This window comes from Desmodus rotundus, chromosome 7, assembly GCF_022682495.2.
Source record: "Desmodus rotundus isolate HL8 chromosome 7, HLdesRot8A.1, whole genome shotgun sequence".
NCBI classification, from domain to species: domain Eukaryota; kingdom Metazoa; phylum Chordata; class Mammalia; order Chiroptera; family Phyllostomidae; genus Desmodus; species Desmodus rotundus.
Genome location: NC_071393.1, coordinates 22387197 through 22401138, shown reverse-complemented (window position 1 = coordinate 22401138; position 13942 = coordinate 22387197). Strand labels below are relative to the sequence as shown.

The following is a 13942-nucleotide window of genomic DNA, read 5'->3' as shown; positions in this document are numbered from 1 at the left end:
AATGCCCCTTTGTACGGACAAGGCAGAACAGTAACAAGACTGGACGCAGCCACTCTGGGGCTGGTTCTCTGACTCCAGCAACCAGCTGGCAGGAGCATCCGGGAGAGACCTCAGCACAGGCCAGCCAGTGCAGGGGGTGGGGATCCAGTCACTGTCCCCAGGTCTCCTGCTTGCCTGGAAAGATGTCCCTGTGCAGACCCACAGAAGGGCCCCTTCTCGAAGGAAATACCCTCCAGAGGTGGCCCAGCCTCTATGTGTGTGTTTACACGGTGTGGTGTGTGTGTGTACACATGTGTGTGCATGTGGTGCGGTGTGTATACATGTGGTGCAGGGTGTGTGCACACGGTGTGGTGTGTGCACGTGTGTGCACCTGTGTGTACGCGTGTGGTGTGTGTATGTGAATGTGGTGTGTGTGCACAGGGTGTGGTGTGTGCAGGTACACCTGTGTGTGCACGCATGGTGTGGTGTGTATGCATGTGGTGTGGTGTGTGTGTGCATGGTGTGCACATGGTGGGGGTGTGCACGTAGTGTGGTGTGTGCATGTGTGTGGTTTGTGTGTGCCTGTGTGTATGTGTGTAGTGTGTGCACGCATGTGGTGTGTGTGCACATGTGTGCACATGGTGTGGTGTGTGCATGCATTATGTGGTGTGTGCATGCACACGCGTGCATGCATGTGGTGTGGTGTGTGTGTGCATGCACATGCTGGCACTGTGTGGGGTGGTGCGCTGTGTGCATGGGTTGTGGTGCGTGTTTATGTGTGTGGTGTGTGCGTGTTTGTGGTGTGTTGGGGTGCGTGCATGTGTGGGAACATGTGTGTGCACATGTTTATGGCATGGCTGGCATGGTGTGGGCGCACAGTTTGGGTGTGTGCTGGTGTGTGTGTGTCCCTGTGTGTGCATGCATGTGCTGGTGGCGGTGAGTGTGCCGGTGACCCTGGCAGCATCAGCCCTGGGACTCCAGGCGGCACGGTGGTCCCCGCGTGGGTGGCCGAGGTGGGGTCTCCTGCTAATTCTGGCACCCTGGGCAGGCCTGGTCCTGGAAGGAGAACGTGCTGGAGTCGGGTACATCGGGGCGCTACACCGTGGAGACGGTCAGCACAGAGGAGGGCGTCATCTCCACCCTGACCATCAGCAACATCGTGCGGGCCGACTTCCAGACCATCTACAACTGCACCGCCTGGAACAGCTTCGGCTCCGACACTGAGATCATCCGGCTCAAGGAGCAAGGTGGGGGCCCTCCCTGGGGCAACGTCTCCCAGGGGCTTGAGGGGGCAGCACGCCTAGTGAAGGCTCCCAGTGGGGTGGGGCCCGAGGACAGGTCACCGAGCTCCTGTCCACTCGCTAGGCAGCCCTGGGCAGGTCCAGGACATGCCCTCCTCGTCCCAGCGCCCCCTGAGGCCAGGGGTGCCAGCGAGCACCAGGAAGCAAGAGGGTTAGAAAGCCGCTTGGGGAGCTGGCCCTTCGAGGTGGTGTTTCAGAGGAAGGGGCCACAAGAGCGAGCCAAGTGCATTGCCATGGTGAGCCGCCCACACCTTCTGAAGGCCTTGGCTTGCTTGCACTCAGCATTTCCCTGGGGGGCCCTGGTCTGACGCCACAGTGCCCTCAGGGGTGGGTGATCCGAGGAGAGGCAGCCCGGGGCCCTGGGTGGGACACAGGGATCCCCTAGGATGGACCTGCTGGGGAACATGGCTGAGCCAGTTAACACAACCAGCCAGTCCAGACACCCAGAGCCCCCCAGAGGCACCCAAGCTGAGCGAAAGGGAAGCACCTGAGCTGCCCCAACCACTGGGGGCAGGGTGGGGGGCAGGCTCAGACCCTCTGCAGCTCCCCTGGGACAGAGGAGACACATGGACCTTCTGCTCTAGGCAAAAGGGCTCAAAGTGGGGTGAGGAAGGGGAGAAGGAGGAGGAGGAGGAGGGAGGGGGAGGCTCATCCCACTGTGACCCTGGGTGCAGGTTGCCCAGCTGCTGGCCATGACCTCCAGCCCCTACTCGAAGGTCTCACACAGACCAGAGGGCGGGGAGCCTGGGGGGTGCACAGAGTGGGGTCCAGAGAAGCTCAGGCCCTGGCAGCATGCTGGGTCCTGAGACAGGCTGCAGGCCTCGCCCCTTTGCCTGGATTCTCTGGGGGGCCTCAGCCCGGGCACTCTTTGACCCCTCCAAAATGAAGGCCAACCAAAAGCTGTCAGGCCCTGGCAAAGGCTCTGGGCCAAGTTCCCACTGGGCCCTCAGGCCTTAAGGCCACCCCTAGGGACCACACAGGGTCTCCCAACACCTCTTCCCTAACAGGTGCTGCTTCGCATAATGCTTTGCACATAATTTGCATAAAATCATCCACACATCATCCCAAACCTCCAGTCCCCTGTTGCTCCCCTCCATGTCTTCCCCGTGGTGCCCCAACCCCCCATGCTCTCCTCTCAGCACTCTCCCCCCACCTCCAGACCCTCCCACCCCAGCCTGACTTCTCTTTCCGGTCCCTTGCCCCTGGAGTCTCCAAATCTCCCCAAGCTCAGTTGGGATAGAGTGGGTCTAGTGGGCAGTCCCGAGACCAGACTGAGGAGGGAGCCCCCTCACCCCAGTCCCGCCCCACCCTGGCCAGCCAGGCCCTGGCTGTGGACGCTTGCTTTATTTCCAAACAGGTTCGGAAATGAAGTCGGGAGCCGGGCTGGAAGCAGGTACGGAAGGAGACATGAGAACTCCCTGGGTGGGGGGAAGGGACCGCAGGGCTAGCGGGGGAAGGGAGGCCTGTGCAGGCCGCTAACTTCTCTGCCCTCCCCCGCCCGCGGGCTCAGTGCAGTCAGGGCAGCAGGGACAGGGCTTCCCAGCCGCCCGGGTTGCGGGCGGCCTGTCCCCCACCCCACCGCAGCCAGAGCCCACAGGCTCCTTGAAGCCAGGGACCGGGCTCCCGTTTCCCCTGCTCTGTTCCTCTCATCCCTTCCCTTCCAGGCCCTGTCTCCTTGCCTCTGGGCAGCTGCCCCCAGCCTGGCCTCCCTCTATTTCCCCCTGACTCTTCCAGCTTCTCAACATCATCACCAGCTTGGCGATGGCTTCCCGGGCCAGGCCTCCAGCCCCCACTGCGGCCTGCACAATCAATCCATACCAATCCATGCTTTCTCATGGCTGCCTCCTCCCCCCACATCCCCCACCCCTGCTTCCAGGGCACTGCCATCCCACCACCAGCTGAGGCTGCGGGAAGTGCCTCCCTCCCCTGGGGCACCTGTCAGCCAAGCGGTCCTCACATTCCCAGAGTTGAGCTGCTCTGTCTTGGGCCCCACAGGAGACAGTTGCCCCCACCCTCCAAGCAGAAACCCAGGGAGAGAATCAGGTCATTGCAAAACCTGATGCCACAGCACTGACTGAGGACACGCAGAAGATGTGGGGTAGGGGGTGTCCTCTGCCCTAGTCCTCCTACCACGCTGGCCCAGAAGGAGCTAGGGCCAGTCAGCTCCTTCAACGAGCTTCAGGGGGCACAGGCAGGTTCTCGGAAGCAACAGTGACTGGCCTCTTGCTGTCCTGTCCCCAAGGCCCCACAGAGCCCCTCCTGGGGCTGGGGACGGCGTCTCCTGCCTGCTTCCACCTCACGCGTGTCTGGTCACACTCACCCAGAGGTCCCTGATCCTTGACTGGCTGAGATTCCTCATGCCCAGTCCACCTCCTTGGATGTAGAGGGGGCTGAACCGGTGGGCAGCTCCCCACTCCAGTCCCTCTCTCGCCAGGGGACCTCTGAGCGTGCTCTCTCCAGAAGAGGACAGACAGCATTCAGGCATAGGCCAGACCTGGGGAAGCTGGCAGGCCAGAGAGGAATGTCCCCATCAGACCCCCCGCCCACCTGCTGCAGATAAGATGGTGCCTCCCAGCTGTCAACATCCTAGGGACATGTGGAGTCACAGGAGGCCGGAGGCAGAATACCGCTCCCTCGATTCCTCGGCCCTCTGGTTTTTTCCAGTGAGACCCTGAGGGGGGGAGGCCCAGAGAGGTTGAGGGACCCCCTGCGGTCCTCTGAGCTCAGCTGAGACAAGGCCAAGTTACTCCCAGGAAGCTTACTAGGAACCCGAAGAGAACTGAAATGAAACCCAAATTGATAAAGTTCAAGAGCATAGAGCCAATGAGCTTCCAAAGCAGTTTTCCTTGCCTGACGGGATTGAAACTGGAGACAGAACCGTCTCTCTATCAAAGCAGGAGGCAAGTCCCCTCACTCCTGGCTGTTGAGAGCAACCAAGGGCCTCTGTTTGCGGTCCCTGGACGGTTGCCACACCCCCCTGCTCCCTGCCACCTCCCCTGCCACTCTAAGTGTCTCAGCCACCGGCAGGCAGGCCCTGGGCTGGGAGGAAGGTGCCAGCCTAGCCACCAACACTGTCAACCTGCAGGCACCTTCTCCTTCCAGGACAAGCCCAAGCAATACCTAGAAGTCACCCACACTGAGGAATGGGGTGTGGGCATGCAGGCGGGAGCTCCTGCTCCCCTTACCTAGAAGCAGCAGCAGAGACTGAGCGGGGTGGGTGCCAGGCTCAGCTCCAAGGGCATTACCTGCACTCACCCCTCTACCCCCTATACCACAGCCGGGTGGGCCCTGGCTTCTTCCCATCTTACAGATGAGACAGGTGAAGCCAGCAGCTCAGAAGAGGCAGAGTCTGGGGTGTGCAGAGCCTGGCAGGACTGCAATGGGCGGCAGGGGTGGGATAAGAGGGGATCTAGATTTGCCCTGGCTCTGCTGAAGCTGTGCGTCCTTGACCAAGTCACTTGACTTCTCTGGACCTCAGTGTTTCCTCTGTGAGTGCGAGCTGTGGGCCCAGCAGGCCCTCTGGCCTCTGTGCTGCTGCATTCTCGAGTTCTGTTCCCGATGGACTATCCAAGCCCCAAACCACGAGCTCAGGCCCCACATGCAGCCACAGAGAGGCCAGGGCTGTCCGGGAGGGCAGTCCCTCCCCAACCCCAACATCACCCTCCTACCCCCATCCCCACACGGCTGGGCAGCCACAGACCACAGACACTGAGCGGGGAGCGAGGCTTTGCCTGGCTGCAGGTCTGGGCCCCTCTAGAAAGCCTGCCTAGATGCCCAGAGTTCTGGCCTGGAGAGGAAGGAGCAGGACTGGGGTGGGAGGGGTAAGGAAAGGGGACATCTCTCCTTAAAGAGGACAGAGCTGGGTCCCTGCTCCCCTGGCCCCTGAGACCTGGGCCTCCAGCACCTACAACGTCTGATACCCAGAAAGCCCCGAGAACCCTCGAAGCCGGTTGTCCAGGCCCCGCCTCCTGCACCTGGGAAGGGAAGCAAAGGCCCACACAAATGGAGCAGACAAGGGCAGTGGCCACAGGGGAAGAAAAGCCAGGACTTAGGACTCTCCAGCCACTGCCTGATATACTCTTCCTGGTTTAACACCCAAGAGAGCCCCATCGCACCCAGCCTGGCCTCTCATCGCCCTTGTTTTCCCCCGCCCCTCCTGTGTAGTCCTGCCTCCCTTCCCACCACCACTGCTGGGAGTCCACTGCCCACCCTCTCCCCACTCCTGTCGACTCTGTTGGACTCTGCCTGTGCCTGCCCAGGGCCCCCACAGGCTTCTCCGGAGGGCCTGAGTGCAGGACTCCGGCCCCAGCTCGGCAGAGGCCGCACCCGCGGGAACAGGGGAGAGCGGGCCCTCGGATCCCTGGTCAGCTGTGCCTGCTTCTCTCCCACAGAGTCTGTGCCGATGGCCGTCATCATTGGGGTGGCTGTGGGCGCCGGCGTGGCCTTCCTCGTCCTCATGGCAACCATTGTGGCCTTCTGCTGCGCCCGCTCCCAGAGAAGTACGGGAGGGGGCCCGGGGGTCTCAGGGAGGGGCAGAGAAGGGGCCAGGCTTAGACTGCCCAGGGAGCCAGCACGCAGGGGCGCGGGGAGCAGGGTCTGCCGGTGCGGTGAGCTGCAGGCCAGGCTGGGTCACAGGCACCTCTGTCTGCGCGGTGCTCGGGGGCGTCTAGCGCACGGTGGGTGCTCAGCCGAGGGTGAACTGGCCTGAACGCAACTTCAGCTGGCCGGGCAGTCAGCCAGCACGTTGGGCTGGACACCTGTAGCCATTAGAACTCTGCAGAAATCTCAGGGGGAGTGTCCATCCTTCCCCTCAAACACCCGGGAGCCCAAGCAGAAAAGCAGGTTACCCACATACGAAAAACAAAAAAGAGCATTCAAGGAATCGCTTCGTGCAGACTTCTAAAGGCCTTTAGTCGTTAGCAATAAAACCTTAGTGCTTATGAGCTCGTGAAGGTCACGTGCACCTAGAGTTTCCACCCTGGGCACAGCGCTGACGTGACGTGTGGTAGACACACGCAGACCTGTGAAAGGGCGGCAGAGTGGGGTGGGAACAATGGAGGCACGGCCCCCCAGCCCCACTCCTCCTACACGAGAGCTTGGGCAGATGGCAACTACCCCACCCCCGCCTCAGTTTCCCCCCCATGTAAGAGCAAGGGGCAGGATGGCAGGGTTTCTGTGACCCCACCCTGCTCTAACGTTCTGCACTGTGAGCACAAGAGGCACGAAAGGAATAATCAGAGCCCGCCTGACCCTCCCCCATGGGGTAGCCCTCATTATGGAAGAAAGCTGGGGGACCCCCTTACGTCTGCTCCACTCCGGGCTAGGTGGCCTTGACTCCCCAGCCACGTGGTCTCGGGGCCTCCCTCACCACCCTCTCCGTGGCAACTGTAGGGAGCAGATCTTAGCCGGAATTTTCTAACGACTCTCCTACTATAAAGTGGCCGCCTCTGCCAGGCATCATTGAGTCTCCGTCACAGACGCGTTGACACAAGGGCTGCCCTCCTGCCCCCCACCCACAGCCATGCCAGGCAGGTTCGGCTTTGGGTGGGAGGTTGCCCACTTAGGTCCTTTCTAATGGTCAGATTGGCGATTCTCTGAATGGAGAGATCAGAGCCTGGTACGGTAGGTCAGAGAAGACTTCTAAAAGGAAGTGAAGAGTTAGTAGCATGGAGGGACCTAGCTCTGTAAGGTGGAAGAATGGGTGAGGGCAACCTCTTAAGCCACGGGCGTGGCAGCAGCAGGCTGAGGTGCATGCGGCCCTCAGAGAGCGTCCAGACAGCTGTTCTGCAGGCCCAGGTGGGGGGAGGGGGGTGGGGGTGGGCGAGGGGATGTGGAGTTCAGGGCTGGAGGCTAAACTCTGGGGGGTGATGGGGTGGTGGGAGCTCAGCAGCTCAGACCCTAGTGCCTGAGGACGCAGACTGAATCCGTCACCTATCCGTTCCTATTTTATGTCCAGATCTCAAAGGTGTTGTGTCAGCCAAGAACGATATCCGCGTGGAGATCGTCCACAAGGAGCCTGCCTCTGGCCGGGAGGCGGAGGAGCACCCCACCATCAAGCAGCTGATGGTGAGAACGCCATCTCCCCCCACCCCACCCACCCTCCGTGCCCTGAAGGTCCCTGGCTGGAAGCTTCCTGGGGCCTAGAAGCTCCCATGCAGCAGAGCATCAGCCAGGACAGCCCTTCCCCCACTGCAGGCCAGGGCCCTGCTCTCAACCTGCAAAGACTCGCCGTGTGTCTGCTGTGCTGCGCTTGGTGTTCTAGAGCCTCGAAGTCTTCCAAAGGCAGCCCCAGCTTTCAGAGAACCTGGCCTTTCGGGAGGGCAAGATGCCATGCGTCAGTAGCTGTACTATTACACCCACCCATAGATACTGCACGTATTCAGTATGTACCCCATGTTCCAACGTCACCCCCAAAGTCTGCAAGAGTCATAGGTTCCTCTGCCGGAATGGACTCGCTCACTGTCAGCAAATCATCCCTTCTCCCGCTCTTGCAGCTGGCCCTGCAAACAGAAGGCGGGAACACTGTTAGGAAACTCCACTGGTGATACCTGGGGGGGAAGAGCACGGGCCACCCAGTGCCTCAGTCTCCTCCTCTGGGGAATGGGGGTGGGAGGGAGAGCATGCAGGCCAGGTGGAGGGCCAGCCGACAAACCCCAAGCAGCCTGCGGAGTGCCGTGAGCTCCCCGGCACAGGAGCTGCTTGTGCCGCTCACAATTCCCCGGTGTCCTCGTGCATACCAGAGCCTCCCAGTCCCCAGCGGACACCCACCGAGGAGTAGAGCACTAAGCTGGCTGTCTCCTCAGCTGCTTTTTTTCTGTCCAATTGATGTTGCAGGTGCTGTCAATTCCACTTTAAAAGATTCCTCCAGTGGGCGCTCTTGCCTGTACCCCACTGTTAGGCTGCCGGCTTGGGCCTCGCAGTGGCTCCCTGGGCAGTCCCAGTGGCCTCTTCAGTGGTCTCACCATTCTGTTTTCTCACCACTTTGCTCAGTGCCCCCCTCCACACCCCCCAAAAAGGGTCCTTCTGTCCCCAGACAGGGACTGGCCCCGAGCCATTCTGCCTCAGGCCATCCTGTAGTGCGTGGGTTCTTGACTTCGTGCAGGACAGATTTCACAACACAAGTCCAGGTGGTTTTGCGCGTATGTTTATTGAAGCTGGGACAGTGAGACAAAGGGAGGGCTTGGGGAGAAGCAGCAGCAGGAGAGAGCCCAGGCGGTGCTCTGCTTCGGCTGCCTAGAAACGTTACAGGAAAAAAGTGAGCCAAGGAGGGGCTGCTGCCAGCTCACTGGGAAAAGTTGGAGAGAAGGGGGCCCTGGAGACAGGATCAGGGGGTGAGCCTGGGTTGAGCTGCTGCTGCCCACTGCTCCCCTGGCGGCAAGTCCCCTCGGGACCCTTAGAGTTTAGGAGGAAGTAAAACGTCCACACCCAAGAAGGGCACCCAGAGACAGCCTGCGCTGGCACCCTTTGTCTTGAGGGTTATCTTTCATCTGTGGGCGAGAATCTTAGGGGAGGGTCTCAGCAGAATATCCGTCAGCTTTCCAGGTGCGTTTTTAACACGCTGATGCATCAAAACGAATGCATAGGGGAGTTTGGGATTATTCTTTGGTCCCCTTTACTGTTTTCCTTTTATCTTGGGTCTGGCTCTAATCAGGTTTTTGTTATTTGTTCCCTTGACTTCAGCTGTCCTTGGGTTTGGCTGGCATAAATGACATTAATTGGGTCTCTGTTCTCTCTCTCCCTGACCAGGGTGATTTAAGCTATGTCTTCTCTCGTTAGGGAGGAGAGGTATAAGCCATTTGTTCTCAAGTGCCCTTGGTTGGGAAGATAAGGGCTTGCAGTACACTAGCTGGCTGTAAGTTGCTCAAATTATTTGGCCTTATTTAATTATCTCGTCTCAGTCTCCTCATTCCACTTGCTCAGGAATTTTTCTAGCCTCTTACAATCCTGCCTCAGCTCTACAACACGGATCCGACCCTGTGGCTACACATAATCCCCGGGGGCTCCCCGTGCCTGCTGGGCAAAGGCCATGACCACACATGTCAGCAGGCCACTTTGCCTTCTTGCCAAATGCCTGGGGCGCTGCAGACACCCCAAAGAACTGCAATTCCCGGCCCTCGAGTCTTCTAGACCTCCGAGGCTTTGCGCAGGCGATTCCCTCTGCCTGTTGAATGTGGCAGTTGAATTTCACATGCTGCTATAAGAATCTGCTCAAAGGTCACCTCCTCCATGGTTTTCCCTGCCCTTCCCAAACACCGCGTGTCTCCCTTACAGTGCCCTGCTCAAATCACTGGTCAGCCTCCCCAGGTATCCCAGAGTCCCCTGGGGCAAAGGTCGTGCTCCCGAATGTATGTGAGTGTATGTCCCCAGGGCTAACCTAAAGCCAGACCCAGCAGGGCATTTAGTCTTCACAGGATGGAGACCGTGGGTAGACCTGAGAAGGAACCAGCATCAACGCAGATGAGCTTCAACAAGTCCGTGTGGTGGCTCCCGGCCTGTCCTTTGTCCCAAATGGGGCCTGGATCCCTTCCCACTGGAACGTTCTGGCTGCCTCAGTGGGTCTCCACACACTCCAGTCCAAACCCTCAGGAAAGAGGGGGGGGTCGTCACTCTCTGTCAGTTAAGAGAGGGGTGGGGGAGGACAACTCCGCAGAGGGACCTGCTGAGGGCTCTGCGGCTGAGCACCCCTGGGGATCCTGTCATCCCCTCACTGCCTTTCATCCCACTCCCGCTGCAGCCCTGGGAGTGGCAGTCAAACCTGGTGAAAGAGACCTGCAATCCAGACAGACCCAGGGCATTCCTGGGGAATGACAGAAGCAGCGTCAGTGAGGAGGCGACAGGGTGGAAGTACTCTGGCTGATGTCTTGGGGCCCCAGGAAAGTGAGTCGGAAGGGACAAGCATCATCACAGCTCAGAGAGTGGGTGGGAATCTGGCCTGGCTCAGGCCGTGTGCAGAAAGGACCCGTGGCTACAGCCTGCAGGATAGTGCCCCTGTGAGTATTCAGATCAATTAACACGCCCATTGTGTGCTGGGTGTGCCTTACCTTTCACCTTCCTTTGACCGGTGTCTTAATTCTCAGAAATTTAGAGCTGCTCCGCTCCGTGCATTCACCCAACGCGAACGTAACATTTGTGACCGCGCTCGCTGTATGCAGACCCGGCAGCGCACTAGGCGCTGGGACAGCAAAGAATTACATTTCTAAGGAAACAATTAAATATTGCACCCCGAAAGGACGTGATCAATGACTGCAGTGCTCAAGGCGTGTGCCGGGTGTGCTGCGGACCCAGAGACAAGCAAGAAGCGATGCTCCTCGGGAGCGCTTTGGTCTCTGTCAAAGAAGAAAACTTTCAGGACTTCTCAGGCATTGCCGTGTGGCCCAGGGACCCCGTGGTTCCCTGTGCCCCCTCCTAACCCTTCGCTGAGCCTGGCGCTGGACGACGTGCTGCTCGGCCAGGGCCCCACCCACCCCGTGCCCACTGGGCAAGGTTCTGCGATCATTTAGCTGCAGATCCACTGCCCTGATGGGAACAGCTGTATCTTCATGTGCCTATGCCTGGCCCGTGGGACAGTGCGGTGCCCCACCTGAAATTCAGTAAGTCAGGGGTCCCCAACCTCTGGGCCAAGGACCAGTAATAGTCTGTCCCAGCCTGTTAGGAACCTGGCCGCACAGCAGGAAGTGAGCTTGAATGCCCTGCACTCAAATCATCTCGAAGTCACCCTCCCCCGACCCTGGTCTGTGGAAAAATTGTCTTCCACGAAACCAGTCCCTGGTGCCAGAAAGGCTGGGGACCACTTCAGTAAATGGTCAAGGAATTGAACTGAATCAGCCAAGTGAGAGCTCTGTAGGTGGTCTCCTAGCCCGAGGGGAGTAAGTTGATCTCAGAGTCCTGCCTCTCACCCACCCACCCCCTTCCCTGTCTCTTTCTCTGTCTCTCTGGACAGAGGTCCAGGAGCAACACGAGATCTGAAATCTCCTGCCTCCTTCACCTGCCTCCTGCAGGCCAGGCAGTGGGAGGCGCGGGGAGGGGAGGCAGAGAGGGCAAGCTTCTTTTGAGTTGGTTTCTCCAACTTTTCCTTGCGGGGAGTGGGTGTCTAGCCCACCTCCTGCCCTCTGAGCCATGATTCTTGGGTTGCAGATGGACCGGGGTGAATTCCAACAAGACTCAGTCCTCAAGCAGCTGGAGGTCCTCAAAGAAGAGGAGAAGGAGTTTCAGAATCTGAAGGTAGGGTGGCCGCCAGCGGCAGGACTCGGGGTGATTCTGCCCTTCGGCTCAGATGGCCCGAGCCCTGTGTCCAGACGAATGACAACAGCAAATAGAAGAGAGAGGCCAGAAGCCACTTTGGGGACAGGTACCCAGCCTCTCCCTAATGTGGGACCCTCCCCTGCAAACGCACCTGCTGCCTCACCCCCACACTAAGGAGGCCACAGAGTTAGGGTCGAGCTCCCACAGGCCCCTGGCCCACAGCCTTTTCACAGATACACCTGAAAACTAAGTATCCGTGTCCTGGACAAAAGCAACGAACACAGTCTGGTTCTCAAATGACCTTGCATTGTGCTGACATAACCAAATACACCCGCAGAGAGGCCCCTGCTTCCCTCCTTCCAGCGCCTCCCCTCCCAGCTGCCACCTGAATACCTGATGCCCTTGGTGTCCCCACCCGGGGAACCCTTCCAGATGTCCCCCTCACCCATTTCTCCACTGGAGTCCCCTCCTCCTCCCGTCTCTCCTCATCCCTGCCTGTGTGAGGTAGGACCGGTTCCAATAGAGAGTTCAATGCAGTCTCTGCCCTGCCCGGTGACTCTGCTCTTGCCCTTGTCCCGTACCACAGGACCCCACCAATGGCTACTACAGTGTCAACACCTTCAAGGAGCATCACTCAACCCCCACCATCTCGCTGTCCAGCTGTCAGCCGGACCTGCGCCCTGCGGGCAAGCAGAGGGTGCCCACGGGCATGTCCTTCACCAACATCTACAGCACCCTGAGCGGCCAGGGCCGTCTCTATGACTACAGCCAGAGGTTCGTGCTGGGCATGGGCAGCTCGTCCATCGAGCTCTGCGAGCGCGAGTTCCAGAGGGGCTCCCTCAGCGACAGCAGCTCCTTCCTGGACACGCAGTGTGACAGCAGCGTCAGCAGCAGCGGCAAGCAGGACGGCTACGTGCAGTTCGACAAGGCCAGCAAGGCCTCTGCCTCCTCTTCCCACCACTCGCAGTCCTCTTCCCAGAACTCCGACCCCAGCCGCCCTCTGCAGCGGCGGATGCAGACTCACGTCTGAGGACCCCCCACCGCCGGCAGGGAGGCGGGGGACCGGGGCCACGGCACGTCCTGGCTCTCCAGGCAACATGGGTACTTTGCAGAGGACCCCAGAACCGGCAGCCTCCAGGACAGCCCCAGAGTGCCTCTGCCATCGCCCTCCTCCGAAGCCCTGATGAAGCACAAATCTGGGTGCCCAGCTGCAGTTGGCCAGAGGCGCGGGGTGGGGAAGTGTCAGAGGATGCAGCTGAGTGCCCTGTGCTCCGCGCTGGACACTCGGGTCCCCAGCCCTTTCCTGGAGGCCCCTCCCTACCTGCTCCACCTGCAGGCACTAGAGGCAGCTCTAACTTTGCTTTAATTAAACTGCCGATCACTCTCCAGTCTCTCTGTGAGCTGCCCCTGGCTGCCCATAAGCTCCGCCCCCGCACCTGTGCTCCCCTGCGACTCTAGGGAGAAGAGGTGAAGCGGTCTCCTGCCCCAGAGACTCCAGCGCCCTCTGCTGCTCAGAGCTAGAAATGGCCCTGGACACAGGACGGTCTCTCACCACACTGTCTGGGAGCCCACCCCCAAATTGTTTGGTGTTTTGTGTCCATGCTCTTGCAGTTCTGTCCTTGGACTGATGCCTCTGAACTCTGGGGCGGGACTGGCCCAGTCAGAGACTGGTGTCCTGGGAGAGGGAGGGAGGGGAGGAGGGAAAGTGCGAGCGAGTTCGGGCAACACCTGACCTGACACGCCCCGCCCCCTCACCAGGCTGCGAGCCCCAGAGCCTTCCCACCCACCCCTGCTTTGCATACGCCCCTCTTCTCTACAGCACATCAGAGTGGACAGAAGGAGTGTGAGCGCTTCTCTGGTCTTCGGGGAGAGGGTTTCCCGGCAGATGTAGGTTTGAGGGGACTAGAGGCCAGGTCTTTAGGGTGATGAGACTCGCTTTCTCAGCTGATGACTCTCCACAGGCCTGGATTCACACCAGGAGCAGTGGCCCTGTCTTCAGCAAGACACCGCCAGCAAGAAAGACAGTACATCGACACCTTATCCCTCCTGCTCCCCACGCGAGAATAAATGTTAGGGTTGTTACTCCAACAGATTCGTGCTTTCCTTTTGTTCCTGCAGAGCCACAGGAGGGACCCTAGAGCTTTGGGGACCCAGGGTCCTTTGCCCCTGTGTGAATCCCTTTTCCTAGATCATGAAGGCAGCTGAGGGCTCTGGTCGGGGTGCCCTGGCGCTTGCCGGCAGTCTCCTCCCCCTGTGGCTGCGCCTGGCACAGAGGGCTGCGAAGGCAGGACCCACAACCACCGGACTGCGCCATCCACAGGTCAGCGGCACAGGGTCTGTCCCAGGCACAGTAGGGGTCCTTTAGGGTCTTTCTCTCTGCAACATTCTGCAAGAGGAGTATCCTTCTTTGGGGGTTCAGG

General features: G+C 59.7%; 1 protein-coding gene across 4 annotated transcripts in view; it reads left to right on the top strand.

Moving 5' to 3' along the window:
* KIRREL3 (kirre like nephrin family adhesion molecule 3) overlaps positions 1-13622 on the top strand; it is a 493300-nt gene extending 479678 nt beyond the window's left edge. For 2 of the 4 annotated variants that reach the window (XM_045192908.3, XM_045192909.3), the window contains exons 13-18: positions 1028-1226; positions 2638-2673; positions 5672-5779; positions 7237-7346; positions 11415-11501; positions 12109-13622. In XM_045192908.3, coding sequence (XP_045048843.1) covers positions 1028-1226; positions 2638-2673; positions 5672-5779; positions 7237-7346; positions 11415-11501; positions 12109-12552 — 984 coding nt within the window. In that variant the 3' untranslated portion in view covers positions 12553-13622. The remainder of the gene's footprint in view (positions 1-1027; positions 1227-2637; positions 2674-5671; positions 5780-7236; positions 7347-11414; positions 11502-12108) is intronic. The other 2 variants (XM_024557364.4, XM_045192910.2) reach the window with 2 other exon arrangements.
* Positions 13623-13942: the final 320 nt, after the last annotated feature.